At 40.4% G+C, this 25855-nt stretch overlaps 1 protein-coding gene across 6 annotated transcripts in view; it reads right to left on the minus strand.

The window, feature by feature from the left end:
* The window catches only part of ADCY5 (adenylate cyclase 5), a 194110-nt gene that overhangs the window by 46362 nt on the left and 121893 nt on the right, over window positions 1–25855 (minus strand). For all 6 annotated transcript variants that reach the window (XM_081188287.1, XM_081188284.1, XM_081188283.1 and 3 more), the window contains 4 exons: window positions 12351–12462; window positions 11746–11873; window positions 6941–7099; window positions 5030–5171 (listed from right to left, as the gene is read on the minus strand). In XM_081188287.1, the coding sequence (XP_081044413.1) occupies window positions 5030–5171; window positions 6941–7099; window positions 11746–11873; window positions 12351–12462 (541 nt within the window). The remainder of the gene's footprint in view (window positions 1–5029; window positions 5172–6940; window positions 7100–11745; window positions 11874–12350; window positions 12463–25855) is intronic.

Here is a 25855-nt window from a genome sequence, read left to right on the forward strand (position 1 = left end):
CACGTCATGAATATATTAAAGAAAGGTGGGATTACATTAATTAACATTTGAGATGAGGGAGGGGGGAACATGCAGAGCGAGAAATATACATAGATAAACATTTATTGAGTACCGGTGGTGGCAAGACAATGGGCCAGAGATATGCATCGTCTGCCACCTAATATTGCCCGGAGGAAGGGTTAGGCGAAACGATCTGACAGGATTAAGAAGTTCCTGTGTACGTGACCTGCCATTTCGGGGATTATGGAAGTAGGGGTAGCATCATGGAGTCCAAGGGGAACTGAGTTGAATGACACCAAGAGTGAAGAAATTTGAGTTACGGTTGATTTTATATCAATTTCCAAAGATTTCAATGCTTTCCAACCTATTCCGTACTGTAGATCAAAAGCGGAAACAGAATGGATACATAGTAACAAGAATGGATACATTGTAGCAAGATTTTGACAGTTTTACGAGGTCCCTGGTTTCGGATCCATTGTTCTCGCAGTGGGGGGCCGTCAGCAGCTTGTCAGGAGTGAAATGAGGCGTGCAGCTAGCTTCTGCAGGGCAAATGCATGGCTGTGATTGGCTAAAGCGCGGCCATAGGAATAAGCGGGGATACAGCAACACACGGTCTACTCATTATAAGTATGGAGCACGAATAGGCATAGCAAGAGATAGGGAGATATATATATATATATATATATATATATATATATATATATATATATATATATATATATATATATTATATATATGAGCTTATTTCGCTCGTGGAAGGAAGGGGAAAGGAGGGTTTCACTGAGGTCTGGGAAAAGTGTGGTGCTTATGCAACGGTGAGGGGGCTGAGGGTGAGTGTATGGTGGGCACCCTCGAGGTCATCGCCTCGGATGTTCCAAGGGAAGGGGGGGAAAGGAGGCACCCCCCCTCCGTTCCGTATCAGTTGCAGTTCCCACCAGATAAAACACAGTATGGGGGAGGGGGGAGAAGCCTACAGCTTCTGCAGGCCAAGCTACTTGTGCTAAATAAAGCACATTTTGCAAACCTGCCAACTTTGCTGCTAATTGTAAAAAGTTTATGCAAATGAAGTCATTCACTTCGAGTGCTGACAAACACAGTCACCATTCTCTTGAAAAATGCAGCAAACTTTTAGCAGCTCATATAAAACTGAAACTGTAAACATATATGCTCCATTCCTAAAAACGAGGCCATCTGTCTTCTTAATAGTGTCCTGAAGCTCAGGGTACAACTTACTGTTATTTGTCTGGAAATGATTGGTAGCATTTTTTTTTTGTCATTGCCTGGATTTGTAGCTCTGGATACAAAATGGAGTGCGCCATATTTATTTTTAAGTATCTGAAGAACAATCTACTTTAAGAACCTTCTGAGATTAAAATCAGAGCTTCCCTAATTTAATGCTGAAATATTTATAAAGGTCGCTATGTTCAGACAGTTTGTTTTTCCTCCTTTACACAAAGGGAAAGGTTTCTCCCAAAACTCTGAATGATTTACAAGGACAATTCATAAGTATCCAAGCCTCTTATGGTAAGGAAACTCAAGATTGCAGTATTAGAAACGCTTTGTTCCTTGTCATTAGCTCTTTTGTACTTTCAAATGTTAAGTGTTACCATGGACCAACATCAGCCTCTTTTAGCTATGCTTATGGGAGATTCCTCAAATCGGAGCAAAGAACAGATGTAAAGCTATTTATTCCACCGCAAGCACAGCATAGGGAAAGACTGCATGCAGGGTTCAGATAGGGAAAGGTACAGAAGGAGGCATTGCTGTTAGCTCTGAAGACTGTTCTTTGTGCTAAGCTGAGATAAAAGACAAAATTAACATCTTTCTGTCTCTGATTATGCTTCTTTCTGTTCCACATTCTTCTTCATTTCAATTAAAGCTCTCTATTCTGCTGTGTAAATTGTGGACATGCCACTCAGTTCATGTTCATGCATATATGACACCCTCTGAGCTACTTTGCCCAAAGCAATGTAGGCTTCATCATTCTAATCCATCTAAGTGGTGCTTTCTAGACTGATTTGTTTTTCCAACAGCAACATCGTAACAGAGTAAATTTATACGAACTGGACTCAAACTTGGCTGAAATTCATAAAGTCTGAGATATTAAGATTATCTGATTATCTTGCTGCATTAGGATCACATGAAAGTCATCTCAGTAATCATTCTGTTTGTTCAGCTGGGTAGATTTCTAGAACACCACTTGGAAAAAAATTGACTTGCACTCCTAGGAGTTGATGGAACTATTTCTGCTCTAAACATCACTTTCAACATTTTTGTTCCATTACATTACTGCTGCATTTTTAGAAAGAAAACCCCAAGCAACCTGTACCCAAGTTTAGTAGGACACAATCCAGATACAGCCTATAGAGGTCTTTGAAGGACATTTGTTTGTTTGTTTGCCCATAAAAAGATCTCTACATAGGGTGATGTTATAAAGTTTTCACTGTTAGCCTCCGTTTTGTGTTCAGGAGTGAACCAAAGATGGGTTTGGCACAAGTGAACAACCATAGAAAACAGACCTCTTGCCTTGATCTCATATACAGTTGTAGCTGATTTCTCTGTGCTTAACATTGTTAGAGAGATCACGAGGAGCCAGAATGTTCATTGATTGACTCACCAGGGAGCTAGATTGTAATAATGGTACCAAGGCAAAATAATTGGATGACAAAAGATAAATGTTACAGACAGGTAGCCGTGTTGGTCTGCCATAGTCAAAATAAAAAAAATTCCTTCCTGTAGCACCTTAAAGACCAACTAAGTTAGTTCTTGGTATAAGCTTTCGTGTGCATGCACACTTCTTCAGATACACTGAAACAGAAGTTGCCAGATCCTTCTATATAGTGAGAAGGTGGGGAGGGGTATTACTCAGAATTGGTGGGAATTGGAGATTGGCAGATAGCTGAGATGAGCCTGTTGACGACTCTTAACGACTGTAATAGGTCTTACAGGAAAAGGCAAGGGGTGAGAAGGTGAGAAATGGCTTAGTCATGTATAATGAGATAAGAATCCAATGTCTCTGTTCAGACCAGGTCTCTCCATTGTTTTAAGTTTGGTAATGAGTTGCAATTCAGCAGCTTCTCTTTCCAGTCTATTTCTGAAATTCCTTTGTAGTAAAACAGCTACTTTGAGATCTTGTATAGAATGTCCTGGGAGATTGAAGTGTTCTCCTACTGGTTTCTCTGTTTTGTGATTCTTGATGTCAGATTTATGTCCGTTTATTCTTTGGCGTAAGGTTTGGCCTGTTTGTCCAATGTAGAGAGCTGAAGGACACTGTTGGCATTTGATGGCATACACAATGTTAGACGATGAGCAATTAAATAGTCCCGAGATGGTATGTGTGATGTTGTTGGGGCCAGTAATGGTGTTGTGGCAGCAAAGTTGGCATCTGGGTTTATTGCAGGCTCTGGTGCCAGTGTCCGTGTTAAGTCTGGTTGTAGTATTATTGTGGGTTAGGAGTTGTTTAAGATTGGGTGGCTGTCTGTAGGCAATGAAAGGTCTTCCTCCCAGAGCTTGAGGAAGAGAACTGTCATTGTCCAGGAGAGGTTGTAGATCTCTGATGATGCGTTGAACTGTTTTAACTTGGGAGCTGTATGTGATGACTAGTGGTGTTCTGTTATTTTCTTTTTTGGGTCTGTCTTGCAGCAAGTTCTCTCTGGGTATGAGTCTGGCTCTGTTGATCTGTTGTCTAACTTCATCTGCTGGGTATTTTAGTTCTGAAAAGGTTTGCTGTAGATCTCTTAGGTGAGAGTCTCTGTCTGTAGAATTGGAACAGATGCGGCTGTAACGTAGTGCCTGGCTATATACAATGGACTGTTTGGTATGTTTGGGATGGTAGCTAGAGGCATGTAGATATGTTTGTCGGTCAGTTGGTTTACAGTATAAGGTGGTGTCTATGCGTCCATCCTGTATTTTTATAGTAGTGTCCAAAAAATGTATTTCTTGCATAGATTGATTCATTGTAAGGTTGATTGTGGGGTGAAAATCATTGAATTTCTGGTGAAAGGTGTCCAGGGTCTGTTGACCATGTGTCCAGATGATAAAAATATCGTCAATGTATAAATAAATGGATATAAGGATACAGGTTTTTGCATCTAAAAGCTTGTGCACTAAGCTCTAGAGACAAGATTTCTCCATCAACCAAAAATTCTATAGAAAAATAAAAACCAGATAGAAGCATAGCATCTGCAGTCAATACAGCATGACTGACCGGGAAACCACTTACCATGATCATTGTTCTTGATAGGTAAATCCATTCAAGAGGAACACCCACAAGGTAAACCTTCCAAATGAGTCATGCTTATTTGTTTACGTGCTCAATCTATCTCATACAAGAACTTTCCCCGTTATATTACTGTGGTCTTCTGGGTGCAAGTCAACTCATGGGTCCAGTCAGCAGAAGTCTTGTGCAAGGAAACAGGGCTTCCCCGCTCCTGAACCCCTTAATTGCCTGGGGGGGGGGGCAGACTGGGAAAACTCCCGGAACAGCACATGGCGGGGGGGGGAGGGGGAGAGGGGGGATTGTTTTGTCTCACAAGCTGAAATGTTTGCCCTGCTGGAACAACTGTCTTAGTGTGATCTTGAGTTCCTCCCACTGAATTAATGGGTGTAACTTAGTCTCATTTGTTAATTTCTGAGTAAATTTTAGTTGAAAGCACCCAAAATCTGTAATTCTAGACGCACATTTTAGGATTTAAGGTAAGTAATAAATCTTTGTGAAATCAGTAGTACAGTACTTCAGATCAGGCTGGGAAAAAATGTGATTTCACTAGAAGGGGACACATTGAAAACAATTATTATTGCAGCAAATAAACTGTGCAAAAAAAATGGAATGTATAAACTCCTCAAAAGAAGGGAGAGCATCTAATCCTCTCAATAGTGAGAGCAACATGAACTCAATATGAACCATCTTACACCATGGACTCTTCCACTTCCCTCTTAGCAGGTTGCCATGGGTATGTATCTATGGTACCACCTTTTTATATGGCACAGCTGGACTATTAACCTATTATAACTTTTGGTTGACTCTTACCCTTTTTTGGCTGCATCGTACAATGAGGAAGGTCTCAATACTATGTTCTTTGAGGTAAGCATTACGTTCTCCTCCAAAACCAAGCTCCACTTCATAGTCACCATTCAGGTAGTTCAGTGTAGCTTTTGTTATGTGGATTCGCCTTGGATGAAGACAAAAGGCAACCAAATAATAAAAATCATTGAATGAACTGAGAAAGAAGCAGTCTGGAAGAGAAAACTATTACATGCAATGGAATGGTCAAGTTGTACTGAAATCCTACCCGGCAACTATAATCATTCCACAGTTTTGTGCTTAACATAGAGGTCAATAACATAAAAACAAACGTTATGCCTATGTTTTCCTGTGCTTATAAGTATCCCTTGACTAAACTGTTATTTTATTTGTTCAACCATTCAACCTATGCCACCCCAGCTCACCAATAACAGGCAATGGTTCACTGCCACTCCTAACTATCCCTCTTCTATTTGATATGGTCAAGAGACACCCTATGAGAGCTAGGGTCAAGGCTTCTTGGCTCATTTACAAAGAGGCCCTTCACCTGACTTCAGATTTTCAAGGAAAGGGTAGATACTTCTCTTTTTAAACAATTTTTAGGGGACATATACATACTGAAAATTTAATGAGGCTACAGTGGGGGGGGGGTTATTAGTCATACTCCCACGCACGTGCATATTTTACTGATGCTTGTATTGTAGTTAACTGTTTCAATTTCCAGCTGGGAGATAAAAGCAGAACAAAAACATTTTAAATGGAATAAAATTGGAATAAAATATTGGAGCAACTTGTGTTGGTGACCATGATTTGTAGTTTAATTAGGGCTAAGCTGCAATGGTGTGTGCAAGTGCTTTTTATTAATACTTTCACACTTTGCAAAAAGAGGGGATGCATGCCTATTTAGGTTCTGTTTCCAAGTGAAAGCAGAAAACAATGGCTCAGCTTTGCACAACAAGCACAACATCCTTGACTTAGCATGACACAGCAGCAAATAAGACTCAGGAAGAGCAAAATGTGGCCTCTCCAAGAACCCTCATAGTTGCATTGTTTTAGTCAGACTGTGCAACCATTTGGTTTAGTGCTTGGGTAGTCAACCTTTTTATACCTACCCCCCACTAATGCTTCTTTCTTGACGGTAAAATTTCCTTATCGCCCAGCAGTGCTCAATGGAAGGAGGATTCAGCTTGTGCCGTAGAACCCCCTACCACCCACCTAGAACCCTGAAATGCCCACTAGTGGGCGGTAGGGACCAGGTTGACAACCCCTGGTTTAGTGTGTCATGCCAAACAAGACCATTGAACCAGACTTGTTTTTGTTACATTGTTTGCATGTGAACATTCAGCACAGCTCTAAATTTCATAAACATTTCTCCAGTTAAAGGATTTGCTGGAATGGTTGGTCAGTAAAGGAAACCTCTGCAGACTGAGTTTTAGTGTCTCTGGTATAGAAAGCTGTTGTGAAAAAAGGAACAATGGAGTGTGAAAGTTTTGGATAATTGTAGCAATCCTTTCCCTGTGTAGGATACACCACCTCCTGAGTCTGGCATTCTGCTACATGGGCAGATCAGACCCAGAGAAAGAGGAGTTAGTTTTGCACCATTTGTGCTATACCATTTCTATGGGCCAGATCAGGATTTTAAAGTCCACTTTTTGGTAACAAACATGAACAGGAAGAAGCAAAGAAATGGCATCCGAAGTTTTTATTTGGACACGCTGTACTTCCCATCTTTCCTTTTGTACAGAGAGCGCAACATCAAAAGTTAGTAATTTGCCCGAATCTAGGTAGAATTGCTTGTCCATAATTCCCATATCCAAGAATATAATTAAAGGGTAGATGTATTAATGTGAGGCTGCAGAGAAGTTACTGGAGCAAAATCAAATAGAACAGTAGACTTCAAAGGCAGGACTCTCTTACCCCGCTTTGCCGCCTGCTTCCATGTGATTAGCTAATGTGACATCATTTGACCACACATCAAATTGCCATTTCCTGAGGCCCAAGACACCACAATGAACTCTCCCGCTGTGGATCCCAACTCGCATGTTCACGTTGACACCTGTCACCTCCCGCACTAATCTGAAGAAGGATGCAGGAGGGGGAGGGAATGAAAGACATTGAAGAGGGCACACATTTGAACCGAAAAGACTGTCCTCAGTTTTTTAAAAAAATAATGTAAACACACACATACAGTGTTGCTTAAATGCTACATTTCACTAGGTAAGGCAGAAACCACACTGTGAAGTTTGGCTAGACCAGCAACACAAATCACTGGATGGAGGAGTTAGCCAGGGATGTCAATTTGCTTTCAGTTCAAAGCACAGTTTTTGTGTGTGGAGGGGGGATATCTGGGGCACGGCAAAGAGCTCTGGCCTCTGATTTCCACACCAAAGCTGGACATCACTTGCCAGCTTTCAGAGCCTCATTAAACATAATAGCCATGTTGTGAAGAGAAAAAGAACAAGATTCCAGAGCTCTCAATTTATTCACAGAGTACCGGGTATCAAATGTTCCAGAGATGAAACATAATACATATGTGAATTATTCACTGTAGCAAGACATGCTGAGCTGCTGCAGCAGCAGAGCAGACAGGTCTGTCTTCTTCAGTTACTCCCAACAGGCTCCAATGCTAATGAGCTCTCAGATGTACAAAGCTTGCTCCCAAAATTATCACTGGAATCCTTTGTGGGATTTTGCCTTTTAGGGCAAAAGTTTACTTGGAAGAACACAGCAATTTGCAATGAAATTATATCTAGGGATTACGGAGGAAACCACTGAGGCGACTCTTGGCCTTGAAAGACCTTAAATGCTTGCTCGTGATTGCTGTCACTGGACATGTTATGGCTGCTGTGGGGAGCCGCCATAGCTCAGCCACTTCCAGGATGGTTGTGCTGTACAGAGAGTAACAGTTAGCTTCAGTGGAATGAGAAGATGTCATGGGTCGGATTGTCTAATGAATCAAGCATGACCGCATTGTAGACAGAAACTGCATTCTGCACTCTGCTCCCCCAGTTCTGCCTTTTCTTTGCAGAATGCAACTTTACTGGTGGAAAGGTTTTGCAGACATGGGAAGGTGTCATTTCAGATCAGCTACTGATTTAATAGAACTAGTGCAGAGCGAGTTGAGTGGTTCTTCGTTCAAGCCTCTTGCCTTAGCTGCCCATAAGGTAGTATCAAGCTCTGTTCTTCCTGCCTCAGTGCCTCTCCCCAACCCCTATGCATGTCTGTAATGAGAGGATCATACTGCTAACACAACTCATGGGAGTTCTGATATAGTGTTGTGTGCAGCAATCAGAGTACTTGACATGCTTTCTATGCAACTGTATTAGGAACAAACCACATGTGACACCAGGAGATCTGTGATCAGCTCTACCGTGGAGTTTTACAGCTGTCAGGCCCAGTTCAGAATGGGGTCATGGAGCTCAGAAGTGGTTTTCAACTTTTCTATCATTTGCATGATCTAAGCTCTCCTGTTCCAAGCTTTGGGGAAACTGGGAAACAGACAGGAACCAAGGGGGAGGAATTTAGGGCTTGTGGTGAACAAATTATAGGAAATCCGTTCCAGGGGCTGGGGTTGGCTCTTAGTGGATGCTATGATCTTAGATCACCAGTGTTCCCCAGGCATCAGATAACATCAGACATTTATTTCCCCTGTGAACCTCATGCTGAACATTAGGTGTGAAGACAAATGCAACATAAAAACATAATTCACAGGAGGTCTCTCAGCCAAAGTGTAACCATTGGCTGCACATTTCCCCTCAAACATTATGTGCAATCAGAGGAGCTCCTTGTAACCTTCACTTTCTCCTAGCTTCACAATTTGTATGACAGCATTTGTATGAATCAAACACTGGCTCAGTTATAGTGTTGCCCCTTCCTTCATGCTGCAGATACCATGTCACTTTTAAAAAAGGCACATGTATGGTTATTCATTGATTGGTTGCTTTATTAATAATAAAGACAAACTTCTTTTTGAGGGCAAAAATGCTGCAGAGATGTGAGAGAAGAAGAAGAGAAGAAGAGTTTGGATTTGATATTCCGCTTTATCACTGCCTTAAGGAGTCTCAAAGCGGCTAACATTCTCCTTTCCCTTCCTCCCCCACAACAAACACTCTGTGAGGTGAGTGGGGCTGAGAGACTTCAAAGAAGTGTGACTAGCCCAAAGTCACCCAGCAGCTGCATGTGGAGGAGCGGGGATGTGAACCCGGTTCACCAGATTACGAGACTACCGCTCTTAACCACTACACCACACTGGCTTCTTGATGACATCATTGATGTTGGTCCCTCAGTGATGTGCACAGTGCATGCCGAATTCTGCTAAAAATTTGCAGCATCATTTTTCACAACTTTTACCTCACAAGGAATATACTGATAAAATGAAGGCAGCGAGAACACTTCCAAACAGGTTGCTTTCATCTTTATCCTATGGTGTTCCACATGGTTGTGTACCTGAGGATGGCTAGGATTTTTTTTTTTTGCATACAGCAAAACAAAGTATGTGAATCAAGCCTTGGTTGTTGAGGGCAGAATCTAAGCTGTGGTCCTTGTTTATTTTAGTGCTGCTCACATCAGGCCAAGCAATTGTCGCATTTCTCAAAACTGTCCTTGACAACATTCAGTGCAAGCCTGTTCATATCTACTCAAAAGTAAGCCCTACTGACTTCAATGGAACTTAGTTCGAGGGGAGTATATATGAATGCACCTGAGGTGCCTAAATCCCACATAATTCCTCCCCATCCCACTATGAATCTTTTCTAGTTTGGCCCTGATACAATGTGGTGCTTTCTCTAATTCACTGGGGCTGCAAGCAAGGCTCTGTGGCATTTCCACAGAGCAGCAGTGTGTTTTATATAAAGCACCGATACAGGCACTGAAGTGCACTCCATTTTTGTTTACAAATTGTTCCCTGTCAGCTTTGAAAAACCTGGTTCCCACTTTGTGTGGGATGAAAAGGATTCAAGAATCTTATCTCTTTGCTAAATCTGGAGTGAGAGACTTTTTGTTCTCACTGCCTCCTCCATATTCTCTGATGAAAAGAGAATGCTTCTCAGACAAGCGAAGGTAATAAAAATCAGAATGCTGGAATGGCAAGCACTAAAACTGCTGGTCCTTTTAGGATGTTCTTTATGCTTCTGAAACATTAACACAGCACTATTTTGCTTTCGTAGCTTTTCAGCATCTATTTCGTGGAAATTATTATTCTTATTATTTATTGAATTTATATACCGCCCTATACTCGGAGGTCTCAGGTAAAGAGCTGAAAGGATAAGTAAGAAGCGGATTGTTTACCTTGAAATGGAGATGTCAAGTATTGGTTGAAAGAATGGGTGCAATCCAAAGAAAAGTTGCTGCTCTATGTCATACAGAAAACTATATGATTTAAGATGACAATCAACTGCTTGCATATGCAAGTTCAAGGTGCCCCTAACTTTGTTGGGATTTTGCTCAATATCTTTAACAGAGCCTTCAATCGTGTGAAATATCAAGTTTTTGACCACCCACAGACTCTTCCTCAGGCAAAGAAGTTCAACATAAAACAAAAGAGATCATAATGTCCTTACTTTTCCAGGTTTGGCATCTTAGCACACAGCTGTTTTGGGACATTAGCTGGGTCACTGCCATGCTCATCAATCTAGTTGCCCAATCTAGTTGCCCAAGCTGCCCTTCAGCTTGAAGCAGACGATCAAAAGAGAACTTTAACTGCAGCTATTCCAGTTGTAACACCAGCAGCCATCTAGACACAAAGAGCATCTGCACAAGCCAAGCTAAGCTAAAGAGCTCAGCAAAGTGCTGAGCACTTTGGTGAGAATATTTTTTACCTAGACTCTGGAGGGGAATTTGCATCCAGTCCATGGCATGACAGGAACCAGCTTTGCCCCACTTTGGATCAGGGCCCTGCATAGTTGCTATCTGCATGACAGGAACCAGCTGCATCATCATGCAAGCATGGATGCTGGACATGTATGCCAGAATATGCAGTCATGGAAAGTGATGACAATACACCGTTTGTACCACCACTTTGCCCTAATAGGAATCCACGACCCAAATATGCTTCTCCCATTCACCAGGTTTGGCACTTCCATAGGCCGCTGTTAATAAGCTACTTGTAAATTAGCACTGAGGATCTGTTTACCAAAAACTTCACCATGGTCAGTTTGTTGTTTTACTGACTCCAAACAATAGTAAGTGACTTCTTGAAAAACCAACATGAAGGAAGTAGAACTACAAAAGGGGAGGGACAATGCAAGGTGTGCCCCCCCCCAATTCCAGTATATTTAAATTCCTTAAACATTCATCATATTGATATTTCAAGCATACACTCTTCTTCAGGGTCATTTGCTTCATACATTTGTTTTGTTCCTTTTTGCACTTGACAAATCAAGTTAATATTCTCTAGTGTTGTGTTTCCCTGTGCTGAAGAGCTGCAGAAGTACTTTGCTGCATGTATAGTGCAGGGATGACAAGTACTCAGTGGGTCACACCACAGCTGCTGCAAGTCTTCTTTATTGCACTTGTATCTGGGGCTTTCCCCCAGTACCAGAAGCTTTCTCTCTCCTATTCCACCCAAACCTTTGGTCTCAGCTAGACTTTGACCTGCTGGTATGAAACAGTCATATTGATTTACAAGATATAAAATTAATTAGAAGCACACATATACACACACACAATATATATCTATATTTGTTATTTATCCACTGCCCCTCCCTGTGGTGCTTGGTACTTACGAGATAGCCTCTATCATATCCATTCCCATTTCAACACAGCAGTGTGCGTGGTCTGCTCTTGCCTCGGGTAACCCAGACACACAGTAATAGCAATCGCCTAGGATTTTTATACGTAAACAGTGATTCTCCTGCAAAACAATAAGAAAAAAAAATAAGCACTTTTACTTCAGGATGTTAACAGTTTGCCGCTTAAGGCAATGAATTTTTTTGCAAAAGTCTAAAGCAACATCATGCGAAAGGCACCGTTATACAGTGGTGCCTCGCAAGACGAAATTAATTCGTTCCGCGAGTTTTTTCGTCTTGTGAAGCACGGTGTCGGAAAAGTTTTGGAAAAGCTTCAAAAATCACCAAAAACCTCAAAAAAGGCTACCACACCGCGTTCTATGAGTTGCTCCTCGAAGTCAAGTCGCAACTGTATTAACGGTGTTAAGAAAAAGGAAACAAACTTGCAAAAAACGCAAGACCATAGGGAAATTCGTCTTGCAAAGCAGCTCAAAAACCGCAAAACCCTTTCGTCTAGCGAGTTTTTCGTCTTGTGAGGCATTCGTCTTGAGGGGCACCACTGTAATACATTTGAGGAAGCAGAAGGAAGAGGGAAAACTTACAGCTGCAAGTTTATCAAATCTGGCAAAGAGTTCGTTCAGCGTCATCACCAGCTCCTGGGCAGTACACTGGGAGGCCAGGCTGGTAAAGCCCTCAATGTCGGCAAAGAGAATGCTGCAAGGATAGTAAAGGGGAAAGAAAACCGTGGGAAACACAGGTATTGGTAAATACATGCTTCTCATTCATCCTAGCCTTCTACAAAGTTATGCAGAACTTTCCTTATCCATAAGAGCATGCCCCTATGTTGGACTCCTTAAAATACCATTGAGAAATCAGTTTCAGTATAGGTGTGAATCCCTAAAACTCTTAATATATGTTTTTCCATAGTGTCTTTTTTTCTTGTTTGAGACATCCTATAACTCATCCTCTTTTGATGAATTTATCAGGGCACCTCGACAAGAGACAGACTATATACAGTTTCTCAGATACAGTCCCAAATATCTCTGACCAGGTAGCTATAACAACAAAAAAAGCTCTGTGTGTCAGAGCTCAATGGGTTGACTGTGCTAGCTAAACTGCATATATTGCATGGCTCTTAGTTTTCTTCTTTGCTATTTGTGCTCTGCATTTTAACATGAAAGGGGTTGTATGACCACAAAGAAGAACAAGTGACTGAAGATATAGCACAAGACAATTCGGACCAATGCATATTTTATATATGCTTTACATTCCACAAATTAGTACTTTAAGTATGCTCAGTTTAATCGCTCTCTATGCCATTCTGGGATAAGTTTAAATTTTAACAAATGATATAGTGATTCAAGTTTATACCAAGTGGTATATAAATTTATCATCATTGTCGTTGTCAGTGTGATGCACAACACCCACCCACCCACACATATTTTTTCATTACAAGGATACAATGCATTTTTACACAAAATACTAAAATGCATATAATAAAAACATGGTCAACTTTATCTATATAGATGACCAGTATACTAGTATACACCTCATTTGATTCCACTAAATTAACATTAAAAAAATAAAGGTTGCATACTTGTACTTACACTGCTTTGTACTTTTGTTTCAGTGACTCAGCTGACCATTACTTGGTGCTCCCCATCCCTTTCCACTTATGCTGAGTCAGAAATGTGAAGCATTGCTTAAGCTCATCATATTAACAAGTTAAGATACTCACAAGTTAATAATAATGATTATAGCAGAATCAAGAATAGCTGTTAAACCAAGTGAGGAAAGCCCTGCCTCCAAAAGACTAATCCCTACCTCACAGGCCTGTGAAATTACTTCACTGGGTAGGTAGAAACCAGAGGACCTTTCAACTCCTGCTCTACTACTTTCCACCTGAATTTATTATTGATCATTTATAATTATTGAGGATTAATAGTAATTCGAAATGTACTGTGTATGGTCTGCCCTGAGCCCAGCCTTGGCTGGGGAGGGCGGGGTATAAATAAAAATAAAAATTATTATTATTATTATCTAGTTAATTATTTATTATTAATTAATTATTATTACCTATTATCTCACCTCCATATTTTAGAAGCCACTGTTACGCATTCTGTGAAACCTCTTTTGGTTATTTTTAATAAGTTGTGAACCACCATGAACTTTCTTTTCACAACAGAAGGATGGTGTGGGTATACACACACACACACACAGGCTGCACTCCTATGGTCCCTAGAAGGGCATCCCAGGGGCAATTTATTGTATCTCCTTCTTTGACAATGGACAGAGAGAGAGATCGCTTTAGAGGCAATGACTCTCACAGCACAGTCAACTAGACGAGGGTAGGGTGGTGCTGAACCACCTCTTCTGTTCTCTTGGAAGAAATAATGTCCAGCATTATAATTGCTGCTAAGATTATAACAGCTAAAAATTGAGAGGCAAAACATCTCTCTTACTATATTGAAATCAACTTAGAAATTTGGTCCATTGTAACTGATTACAAAACAATACATGTAAATCATTTTAACAGGTTTAAGAAAATATTGGTGGTTTTTTGGGTAATGTTTTGGACCAAGTTCAATGATAATGTTCAACCTGCTTATGCTGCTTACAAGCTGCTGTAATAGTATTTCTTTATGCTCCTTACCTTTGATTTATTTTTCTTATAAAAAAATTATAATATTCACTGTACTACATAATCCACAGGAGGAAATAATAAGGCTCACAGTATGTTTCCAAGTTGCATTGCTTTTTATACATGACCTTGCAAACTAACATTATTTAGCTTCAGCAGCATACCAAGCTCAATGACTCTAATGAGGAGATCCCAGCAGACTTCAGGGATGCCAAAATTACCAATCTCCTTTAAAAAGGTGATAGAATGGATTGCGGAAACTGTCAAGGCATCTGTATTAGCTGCGGCTGGCAAAATTCTTGCAAGGATCTTAGGAAAACATCTCCTAACAATATTTGAGGCTACCCTTCCTGAATCCCAAAATGGTTTTCAACCTTCTAGGGGGACAGTGGACATCATTTTCACCACTTAACAGCTTCAAGAAAAATACAGAAAGCAAAACCAACCCCTGTATATGGTGTTTATTGACCTGACAAAGTCAACACTGTAAATCATATTCAAAAATAAGAAAAAGATACAGAAAAAAAATACAAAAATACACCACAAATTAAGAACATTTAAAAACAAATTCATTATTCTCCAATCCTCAACTGTCATTACCTTCTTTCTTTGACCTCCTCCTCCTCCCTTTCTTTGTATCCTAGTTATTAATTATCCCAGCAAATCCTTTCCATATTTCATAATATTCTGTCATTACATTACCCTAAACTGTTTTAATCTTATCTTTCTATAGAAAAATAAACCTTAAAGCTTAAAACTTAAATCTTATCCTTACCAACTTCTCATAACCATAATAGTCTTTCATAATTCTTTAAACATCTTTACTAAAGCCGAGTAATTTCATTCCAACATTTTTCTGACATTCATCAATTTTATAAAACAGTTCTAATGGTAAAAAAAGAAAGAAATACAAACAGATCCAATCTTCATCCAACGTCCCTTCCTCCTGGTTCCGGGTATTGTCAGTCCTTATTATCCCATCGATCTAGCCCATTAACCTGGCAACCTTATATCCGAGGCCCTCAAGTCTCTTTCATGTCCCTTCCGCAGCTCTTCTTCATATTTGTAACTGTATTTTCCCTTGTCTCCTGCTCGTGGTAACTTCAGCTTGGCAATATTTTTAACCCTTCTCGACAGATCAGCCCCTTTGTATTTATATGGTTGGAAGGGGTTTGTTATTTTTTTCTTTTTCTACTTTGTTAACTATTTTTATTTTGTATTTTCTTTTGCTTTTATTTTATTTTGTAACACTTTGAAAATCTCAATAAATATCTTATAAAAAAAACAACAACACTGTAAATCATAATGCCCTGGGGACTGTCCTTCTGAAAATCGGCTGCCCAGATAAATTTGTGAACATCCTTTGGCTCCTCCATGATATGACAGCAACAATTGCAGATAACATTGACTCTCAAAGTGAACTATTCACAGTGGAATCAGGTGCTAAACAGGGTTGTGTTATCGCCCCAACTCTATTATATTCATCACCATGATCCTACACTTTGTCGAAGGGAAACTCCCTACTGGAGTAGAAATCATTCTTTGAACAGATGGAAAGCTCTTTAATCTGAGCAGGCTGAAAGTAAAGAAAAAGGTTACCATAACTTTTGTCATAGAGCTTCAGTATGCTGATGACAACGTAGTGTGTACACACTCAGAGGATGACCTCCAAACCATCCTAAATATATTTGCAGAAGCATACGAAAAGCTTAGCCTATTGCACAACATCCAAAAAACCAAAGTGCTGCACCAGCTAGCACAAAACAACCCCTCTGCAGCACCACAAATCTAACACAATGGTGTAACGTTGGAAAGTGTCGATCACTTCTCCTACCTGGGCAGTTATCTTTCCACAAGGGCTGACATTGATGCTGAAATCCAGCATCACCTAAGCTCTACGAGTGCAGCTTTTTCCTGATTAAAGTACAGAGTGTTTGAGGACCGGGACATTCGCGGGGAAACCAAAATGCTTCTTTACAAAGCTATTGTACTACCAACCTTACTGTATGCTTGTGAAAAATGGACCATGCCGTCTCCAACTGCTCAAAAGATTCCATCAATGGTGACTCCAAAATTTGTTACATATCACTTGGGAATACAGGTGAACTAATGCCAGTGTACAGGAAGAAGCAAAGATGACCAGTGTTGAAGCAATGATTCTTCAAATTCAACTTCGTTGGACTAGTCATGTTGTTCGATGCCTGAATACTGTCTTCCAAAGGAACTATTATTCCAAAATTAAAAATGAAAAGCATAATGCTGGTAGTCAACAAAAGAGGTTTAAAGACTCTCTCAAGGCAAATCTTTAAAAATGTAGTATAAACACCGACAATTAGGAAACACTGGCCTGTGAGCACTCAGTTGGAGAACAGCCTTTACCAAAAGTGTCATGGACTTTGAAGATGCTCAAACTCAGGACGAAAGGGAGAAACGTGCTAAGAGTTTGGTAAACCCTCACATGATCAACTTCTGTTTGAAAACCTATGTTTTCTATGTGGAAGGACGTGTGGATCCAGAATTGGCCTCCATAGTCACTTACGGACTCACTGTAAGTGAAGATCATGTTCATGGAAGACAATATTACTCGGCTATGAGTGATAGCCAAAGAAAACACTAATGTAATTATTTATTGATCTGATTAAAGCCAAGAATGGGTCAAGACTAGCTCACTCCATTTTACATTTCAATCTTTATTTATTTTCTGATCTTATCTAGAGCATTTGTACCCTTGCTCTTCAGCCAAAAAGGCTCTCAGAGTGGCTTTCATACAATTATGCGGGCTTGCAATTGAAAAGACACAACACACAAGAGAAAAGGTACAGGGTGGAAACAGGCACCAATTATTCAAAGAGCATTTTAGAGTGTTTGGAGTACTTAACTCATAGCACCTTAAAGAGTAACCAGTTAATTACAGCTTAAGCTTTAGTGGGCTAGAGTCCACTTAATTAGTGGCATCTTCTAAAGCGGATCAGTACTGCTTAGCCCTGTTGCTGAGGTTGAGAAACAGTGGCTTGCCTTAAGACCAATGTGTGGTTGAAATGAGATCTGAAACATGGGGGGGGGGGGATATTTCTAATACCAGAACAGTTCCATAATAATGGGTATATAATTTTTTCCCATGGCACATCACAGAAATTGCAGTACACTAAAACAAGCATGCTTCAGCAGCATCCAGACGGACAGCAGGTGATAGCTTTAGAGATTTTCCAAGAATGATCTGACCTTGCATATGACTACAAAATAAAATGGTCTATTTATATGTTGACACAGTAAAACTGATTTGCTTTAGTTGTCTTCCATTGGAATTCACCTACAGATTTTCTGCAGAAAATATGTGAGTGTGCAAAATTCCTCTCTGGGAGAAAAGTTATTTGTGGAAAGGAAGAGTAGTACTCTTTGGCCCAGGATTCCACCACCTCCCAAGATATCCATGTTGACATATCACAAGGAAGTTCATGTGCAAAATAACTACACCAGCTTATGACTTTGCCTCCACAAACTGAGCTAGAAGTTTCTTGCTTCTGCCTGATGGATCATGAGTACAAATTTCATCTGCCTCGGCTAACTGAAATTTCAAATGTACCCATTTAAGTATCATGACAATGAATGCTCAGAAAAAGAATACCACTCTTTAGAAAAAGCCTTTCTATTTTAACTGTATGATTCTAACCTTGTAAAATAAATATAGCAGTTGCACTTCACAGAATTAACAGAATCATAGAATTGTAGTGTTGGAAGGGATCCTGAGGTCTATCTGGTCCCCACTCAATCTTAATTTCACATATATGCTTATGGGGTCTGAACTGAGGGTGACACACTAGGAATGAGGCCTTGGGGTCACAGTAAGGTAAAGGTAAAGGTACCCCTGCCCGTATGGGCCAGTCTTGACAGACTCTAGGGTTGTGCGCTCATCTCACTCTAGAGGCCGGTAGCCAGCGCTGTCCGCAGACACTTCCGGGTCACGTGGCCAGCGTGACGAAGCTGCTCTGGCGAACCGGCACCAGAGCAGCACACGGAAACCCGTTTACCTTCCCGCTATAAAGCGGTACCTATATATCTACTTGCAATTAAGGGTGCTTTCGAACTGCTAGGTGGGCAGGAGCTGGGACTGAACGATGGGAGCTCACCCCGCCGCGGGGATTCGAACTGCCGACCATGCGATCGGCAAGTCCTAGGCGCTGAGGTTTTACCAACAGCGCCACCCGCGTCCCCTCTGGGGTCACAGTAGATAGCTTGAATAAGTTGTCAACCCAGTGTACGACAGGAGTGGAAAAAGGCAAATTTCATACTAGGGAATCATAGATTTGTAGAGGTGAAAGGGATTCTGAGGGTCATCTAGTCCAACCCCCTGCAATGCAGAAATCTCAATTAAAGCATCTGTGACAGATGACCATCCAATACCTGCTTAAAAATTTCCAATGCCATAAGAAAAAAGCCTATATATATTTTCTTATGGCAGTGCCTAGACCATGGGTAGGCAAACTAAGGCCCGGGGGCCGGATCCGGCCCAATCGCCTTCTAAATCTGGCCCATGGATGGCCTGGGAATCAGCGTGTTTTTACATGAGTAGAATGTGTGCTTTTATTTAAAATGGATCTCTGGGTTATTTGAGGGGCATAGGAATTTGTTCCTTTCCCCCCAAAAAATATAGTCTGGCCCCCCACAAGGTCTGAGGGACAGTGGACCAGCCCCTTGCTGAAAAAGTTTGCTGACCCCTGGCTTAGACACCTCAGTCACATACAATTTAATTTACATTAGCAAAATAATTAGAAAACTATCAATGAAGTTACAAGGAATTATGTTTAGAAGAACTAGTTATTATTTAGTGCTAATTTTTCAGTCTCAGGAAAATCCCATTCTTCTCAACAACTTTTGATCTCCAACTTTATTGCATACAATAAATAATTGTAGCTACAGTTAGCAAAACGTTACCAGAAAATCACTGAATGGTTTGGGAGAAACTTACAGAAGCTTAAACTAAGCACAGCATAGTTCTGTTAAAGATACCTTATGGTGGCCTTTCAGAGAATAATGGATAATTTAGGGGAATCACTTCTTCTACTAACTTGTGCTTGGAAAGCTACCTGCTGGTGTTAAATTTGCAGACCCAGGAAGATAAATAAAAGCTATACCAGAAAATAAAGATAAAATGCTGGATTGTTTCTTCATGAAATCAAATGACCACTTAGGAAGCCAGAAATCTTAAAGAAAATAAACTATATAAAAGCAGATCTGAAAATAGTCCTTTGAGTGCAAGTGAAAGACCTGAAGTTATATAAAAGGAGAAGATACACAAACACTATTTGTCATCACTGAGGTCCTTAGTGTTCCCATCACAATGACAAGACAGCTGGATATCGATGGAACAATTTAGTTCAACACAATGTTACTGAACGAAAGAATAAAACTAGCTTTATATAATGTCTTTCCTAGTTCTGGTTTCCCACTGTGCTTTCCAAAACAAAAAGGCAACTTTCTGCTGATCTGGTCACACGCCTGCACCCCCACACACATATAAACAGTATATAAATAGAGCATCTATACATCTCACATTGATGAGCTGGACATTATGATTTAAATTCATGAAAAAGTTATTTTTGTACCTTATAGAGTGGGTCTAGGAGTTCCGTTTACTGTTTCTTCATTACTTGTTATGAAATCTCAAGCTGAATTCAATAACAAGCCCCAGTAGATAGGGTTATGACTGCACTGTAACACAATAATTTACACACACACACACACACACACACACCACCACCACCACCACCACCACCACCACCTGCCTGCCTGCCTGCCTGTCTTCCTTCCTTCCTTCCTTTATTCCAGTTATATGTCACTTTTCCTTTAAGGAGCTCAGTGAAACGCCAACACGACTTCCTAGGTGTTCTCTTTTTTGATAATGCTGTGTGTGTGGACAAAAGAGGACAGAGATTTGCTTTAAAATTCTAAAAGCTAATTTATACGTATAGGTGCAAATTTAGGGGGGGAAATGCTGTTCTTTAAATAGAAATACAGTATATCTCACCACAATGGGGAGCAGAATACAATCAGGTGACTTTTATGCCTGTTCATTTTGCCAGGTTCTACTGTAACAGAGGGACGCGGGTGGCGCTGTGGGTAAAACCTCAGTGCCTAGGACTTGCCGATCGTATGGTCGGCGGTTCGAATCCCCGCGGCAGGGTGAGCTCCTGTCTTTCGGTCCCAGCTCCTGCCCACCTAGCAGTTCGAAAGCACCCCTAAGTGCAAGTAGATAAATAGGTACCGCTTTATAGCGGGAAGGTAAATGGCGTTTCCGTGTGCTGCACTGGTGCTGACTCGCCAGAGCAGCTTCGTCACGCTGGCCACGTGACCCGGAAGTGTCTCCGGACAGCGCTGGCTCCCGGCCTCTTAAGTGAGATGAGCACACAACCCTAGAGTCGGACACAACTGGCCCATATGGGCAGGGGTACCTTTACCTTTACCTTTACTGTAACAGATGTTGGGCAACTTCTGGGCTTTGCTATCCCTTCCTGTGGATCTTTATCTTTGAACTGGACTTGGAATGGACAGCTCTTCAAATAAAAGGCCGTCCTCTGTAGTGTATTGGCACCCTACACACAAGCAACTTACATGGCCATACCCTCCTAACTGAAAGAGCAGAACTGCATGAATTGCCTTCTAAGAAGTCTCTGGGCCCATTCCTGACGTAATGATAGTGTTCTAATGTTTCCAAACAATGAGATTTTTGTATCAACCCAGAAGGCCAGCTCGAGCGTGTCATCTCTCTATCACAATATTTTAAACGTTGTCATTTATCAGTTAAGCTCTTGTTCCTCTTTGCAACACCCCTGCTGGCCAAGTCTTATTATTTGCCTTTTACAGACTAAAGACTGAAAATAAGCGGTAAAGACTTGCTTTTGGCGTTTGAGCAAACAGCACTGTCAAGCACTGACTGACTGGAACACCCTGGGCTTCACAAAAGCTCAGTTAAGAAGAGCTGGTTCTTTGTTTCAAAGGATCATCAAAGTCTCCGGAAATCTGGATTTGCCTACCACAGCCAGCCCCATTTTAAATAAAGCACAATTGAGATATCTTGCAGAAAAGCAAGAAGCCTACAGTGGCTGGAAAAAACGGGTAAGGCTCAGTGCTGCACAGCAAACATTTCGTACTGAATAACTGGCCTAGTTTTCCTAAACAATGCACTGAACAAAAATAGAAGCCTATTTACATACTGATGCTAATATCTTTATTTATAGTGCCACAGAACAACAAAATTCAAGCCTTGGCTAAGAAGCAGAGTGCTCCGGAAGCATTGTACAACTTTCTTATTCCTGGTCTTAATATGTCAGCAGTTTTTTTTCAAAAAAAATCTATTCTATGTAGTTGAAAAAGACTTTTAAGAACTGGTCAGGGTTCCAAAGTAGGTTGCCTGAACTATCTGAAGGCATGCATCATCACAATTGAAATGCATCTTGTATCTCTAAACATTATTTTAGTAAGCTGTCAACCCTAGTTAGCAGAAGCACTAGGGTCAACTTGTGTATTTCGCAACCTAGTACATTAATGCTTATTAGAGACATTTGTGCTTATGGTATATTCACGTATAATACTTTAAAAAACGTGTATCTATTCTATTCTATTCTATTCTATTCTATTCTATTCTATTCTATTCTTTTAAAGTTAAGCTGTTTTAACTCAGTGAGTTTTTCAGAGAATAATAAGCAATAGTTGAGCGATGAAAAACAAGCAAATGGGAATGTTTATACTCATGTTCTCCCCCCTTTCTTTTAATATATGTAAATTGTCTATGGTGGAAGTAGTGAACTAAATCAGTTTTGATTTAGCTATTGCAGTCTATATACCAGGAGCTGTATTAAATAATCACTTGGAGTTCCAACTGATTTGTACAGTCGTACCTTGGAAGTCGAACAGAATCCGTTTCAGAAGTCCATTGGACTTCCAAAACATTTGGAAACCAAAGTGCGGCTTCTGATTGGCTGCAGGAAGTTCAGCCCAGCCTTCCTCAACTTGGTACCCTCCAGGGGTCTTGGATTACAGTTCCCCTCACCCTTGAACACTGGTTATGCTCCAAGTAGCTGATGGGATTTGTAGTCCAAAACACCCAGAGGGCACCAGGTTGGGAATGAATGATTTAGCCCAATACTCCAAGGAAGTGCTCAAAGTCAAGATGTGGTTAGTTGTCTGGTTTTTATTCACAACTTTGTAACATGCATAAATGTTCACACAGTCTCTCAACTGGAGCCATCTTTCAAGTAGAAAATATTATCAAAGTAGTTATTTCTGATCTGGAGTTTATAGCTCTTTCTTTCTCAGGGGCTCTGAGGCCAGCTGTCTTTCCCAGCAACGGTAGCTTCAACAAGATGCTGGCAAAGACCAAAATGCTGACCATTGCTGCAGAGCTACTATCTTGGCAATTCTTCTGTTAACTGCAATTTTTCTATTAATATTTTAGTTGCCCTTCACAGCTTATGAAATTAAAAGCACCACCAAGGTTCTCAGCATACTTTCTGTTAATGATCTGTAAGATAGAGATGCTTGAAGAGTCTGCACAGCATGAATTCCTATTTGAACTTTATGATTCCACACAACACCAAATGAACAAATCAGGCAGTTCCCCCCCCTACATTTACATAGAATCCCAAGAGGCAGTTTTCTAATCAGTGCATTCAACTGTTTATTCGTATAACAGTGTAATAACAATGAATATTGTTTGCACATAATTATTTGCATGTAAGCACATGCAGTGCTTTCCCCCCTAGAAAAATAGATGCTGTGAAGTTCTTACAGTAAGTGCAACACTTTATAACAACAACAACAACAACAACAACAACAAAAGAGGTGCCGGTACTGCATACCCTTGAGTGCCCTCTGAAAAAAAGCACTGAGCACATTTATTTATTTACAACAGACACACACTGCCTAAATTAGATTGGCAAAAAGAGGAGAAAGCAGTAAAGAAGGAACAAAACATGGCAATTCCAGAATAGTACGCTAGTGTGGAAGCATCCCAAAGAAAAACCATCCATCTTCTTGGATGAATTAGTTTTAGTTAAAGGTGCTTGAATGTGAAATAAGTGATTATTAGTCAATGTGCATTAATAGTCAATATACTGGCCCCATAGCAGCTTTTGACACAATGGAATGCCACTGGGGTATTTTTAACCAGATAATATCTGCCTCAATCAGTCCATATAGCCATTTAGTTTATCTTTCTAAAAATTATATTATTAATGTAGTTTTTAATCTTTCTCTCTAGTGAGCCATTTTGATCCCATGTTGAAAACACAGCACATACATTTCAAATAAATAAATAACCATAAGCACCGCTGTGCTGCTCACAACATTGGTCAGCACCAACTGAGCTCAATTCTCAAGCAGCCACACTGAACAATCAAGCAGAAAATTCATAAAAGAAGCTGTTCTTGCTGAATATGTACTCAGTGTGAAAGCGGTTGTGGTGGGCCGAGTACAACAGTTGGTATGTTCTTCTGGTTTTGAAGGCCAGACAGCCCCATCCAGTCTCAATTGGACACAAGTTTTATGCTCCCTGTTGACAACAAAGGAACAGCAGAGCCTCATTTCCTTGGTGGGGCTGTGAAATGTCTATATTTGAAGCAACAAAGCACGCTCTTAGGCAAGGCATTCTTCCACCTCACCTACTGCAAGTGCCATCAATGGACACCCTTTCCAGATGTCAGGTCACAATGTCTTTCTATTGTAAAATGATGAATAGTGTGCAGTTCTGGATTTGAAGGACATTTGATGATTTAACAAATAGTGTTTGTTCTTATAAGTGCTTTCTATAATGTCACATATCTCCAGGAGGGAGTAATCTGGCACCAGCACTACTTTGAAAGTGTTTCCTTTGATACCCGGTAGCTGCTCATTCTGCTATAATATACCTTTGAAGCTGGTTTCAATTTATTGTAATGACTGCTGCTAGGTGCGGGTACCTTTTTCACAGTCTGGTTTTAGCATGAAAGATTGTATCCCTCTATCTGGGGAAATAAGGAGCGTGGCCAGTGATTCAAGCAATGAGTAATAAGCAGGATACAGACAGCAAGTGTGAGGCCACCGCTGTACTTCCAGGCTTATCAGGAAGCTTCCAAACAATTATCACCATCCGAAAAATGTTAAGGCACCTGCCTTGCTGGGAAATAATTCCCTTTAACTTTAAATCATTCTGTCACCCTAGTGCTACAAAACAACTGCTCTAAAAAAACTGATTTTTTATTTTTTATTTGCTATTATGGGGAACTGTACTGAAAAGGATGGAATGAATGAATGGTCAACAGAAGATATATAAATACTCAGTAAGCCAATTGGGATGAATTACCATTGTTGTATAACCTCCCAGCAATGGAATCAGAATAATTGCTTAATCAAGACCAGAGAGAGCCTAGCCATGAATGAGCCTAGCCTAGAATGGATGGCCAACAGACAGGATATTTGGGAGAGCCCTCAGCAATAGAGCACCATTATCAAGCAAATGTAATCAGTGGTACCTAGGGATGGAGGGAATTTGGTTTAGTCTGCATTTTAATGTGAACCTACCTCATTTGTACTTCTCCAAACAAGACACTTCTCCAAATTTTGCTATGCATTTGTCTCACCAAATAAGGTGCACAAAATTTGTATCTTGGGTAGAGCAGTGGATAAAAGTGCATCTGTTATTGAAAATAATGTACAAAACAGCATTCTATTATGAAAAATTGCATACAAAAGTGTGTAGATTAGGAGAAACGTGCATGAAAATGCTGAAAATGTTAAAGAAATGCTGAGAATTTTTTTTAAAAAAATTGCAAACTGATGGTGAAACATGGTGAACTGAACTTAAACTAGGGAAAAAGAGAGAAACCAAAATGGATAGATTTGTCCATCCCTAGCAGTAGCAATTCTTTTACTGCTTGGGTCAGATGTGAAGACCTTTTGGTTCTTTAAGTCTTCAATGCTGTTTTTATGTTTTACTGTCTACTCTTTTTAAGTTTTTAATGTTGTCATGGACTGTGTTTGGCTAGTACACATTTTTGTTTTATTGCTGTTTTATACTGACAACCTAGCAGTTCGAAAGCACATCAAAGTGCAAGTAGATAAATAGGTACTGCTCCAGCGGGAAGGTAAACGCCGTTTCCGTGCGCTGCTCTGGTTCGCTGTACGCCGGCCCCCTTGGCCAATAAAGCGAGATGAGCGCCGCAACCCCAGAGTCGGTCACGACTGGACCTATCGGTCAAGGGTTCCTTTACCTTTACCTTACTGACACTTTAGATATGGTATACAAGTAACACCCCCCCCCCGTGCTCAAACTTTATTAATCTTTAACAAAGGACACCCAGTATAATTACACACAAATTTAATAAAAACCATTTTACAGACAGACTTTATTACTACTATTATTTATTAAATTTCTATACCGCCCTATACCTGCATTGAGAATATAAGTCAAAAACCATGGTCTTTTTTAATTTT

The sequence above is a fragment of the Podarcis bocagei genome (genome assembly GCF_964188305.1).
Source record: "Podarcis bocagei genome assembly, chromosome: 1".
In the NCBI taxonomy this organism is placed as follows: domain Eukaryota; kingdom Metazoa; phylum Chordata; class Lepidosauria; order Squamata; family Lacertidae; genus Podarcis; species Podarcis bocagei.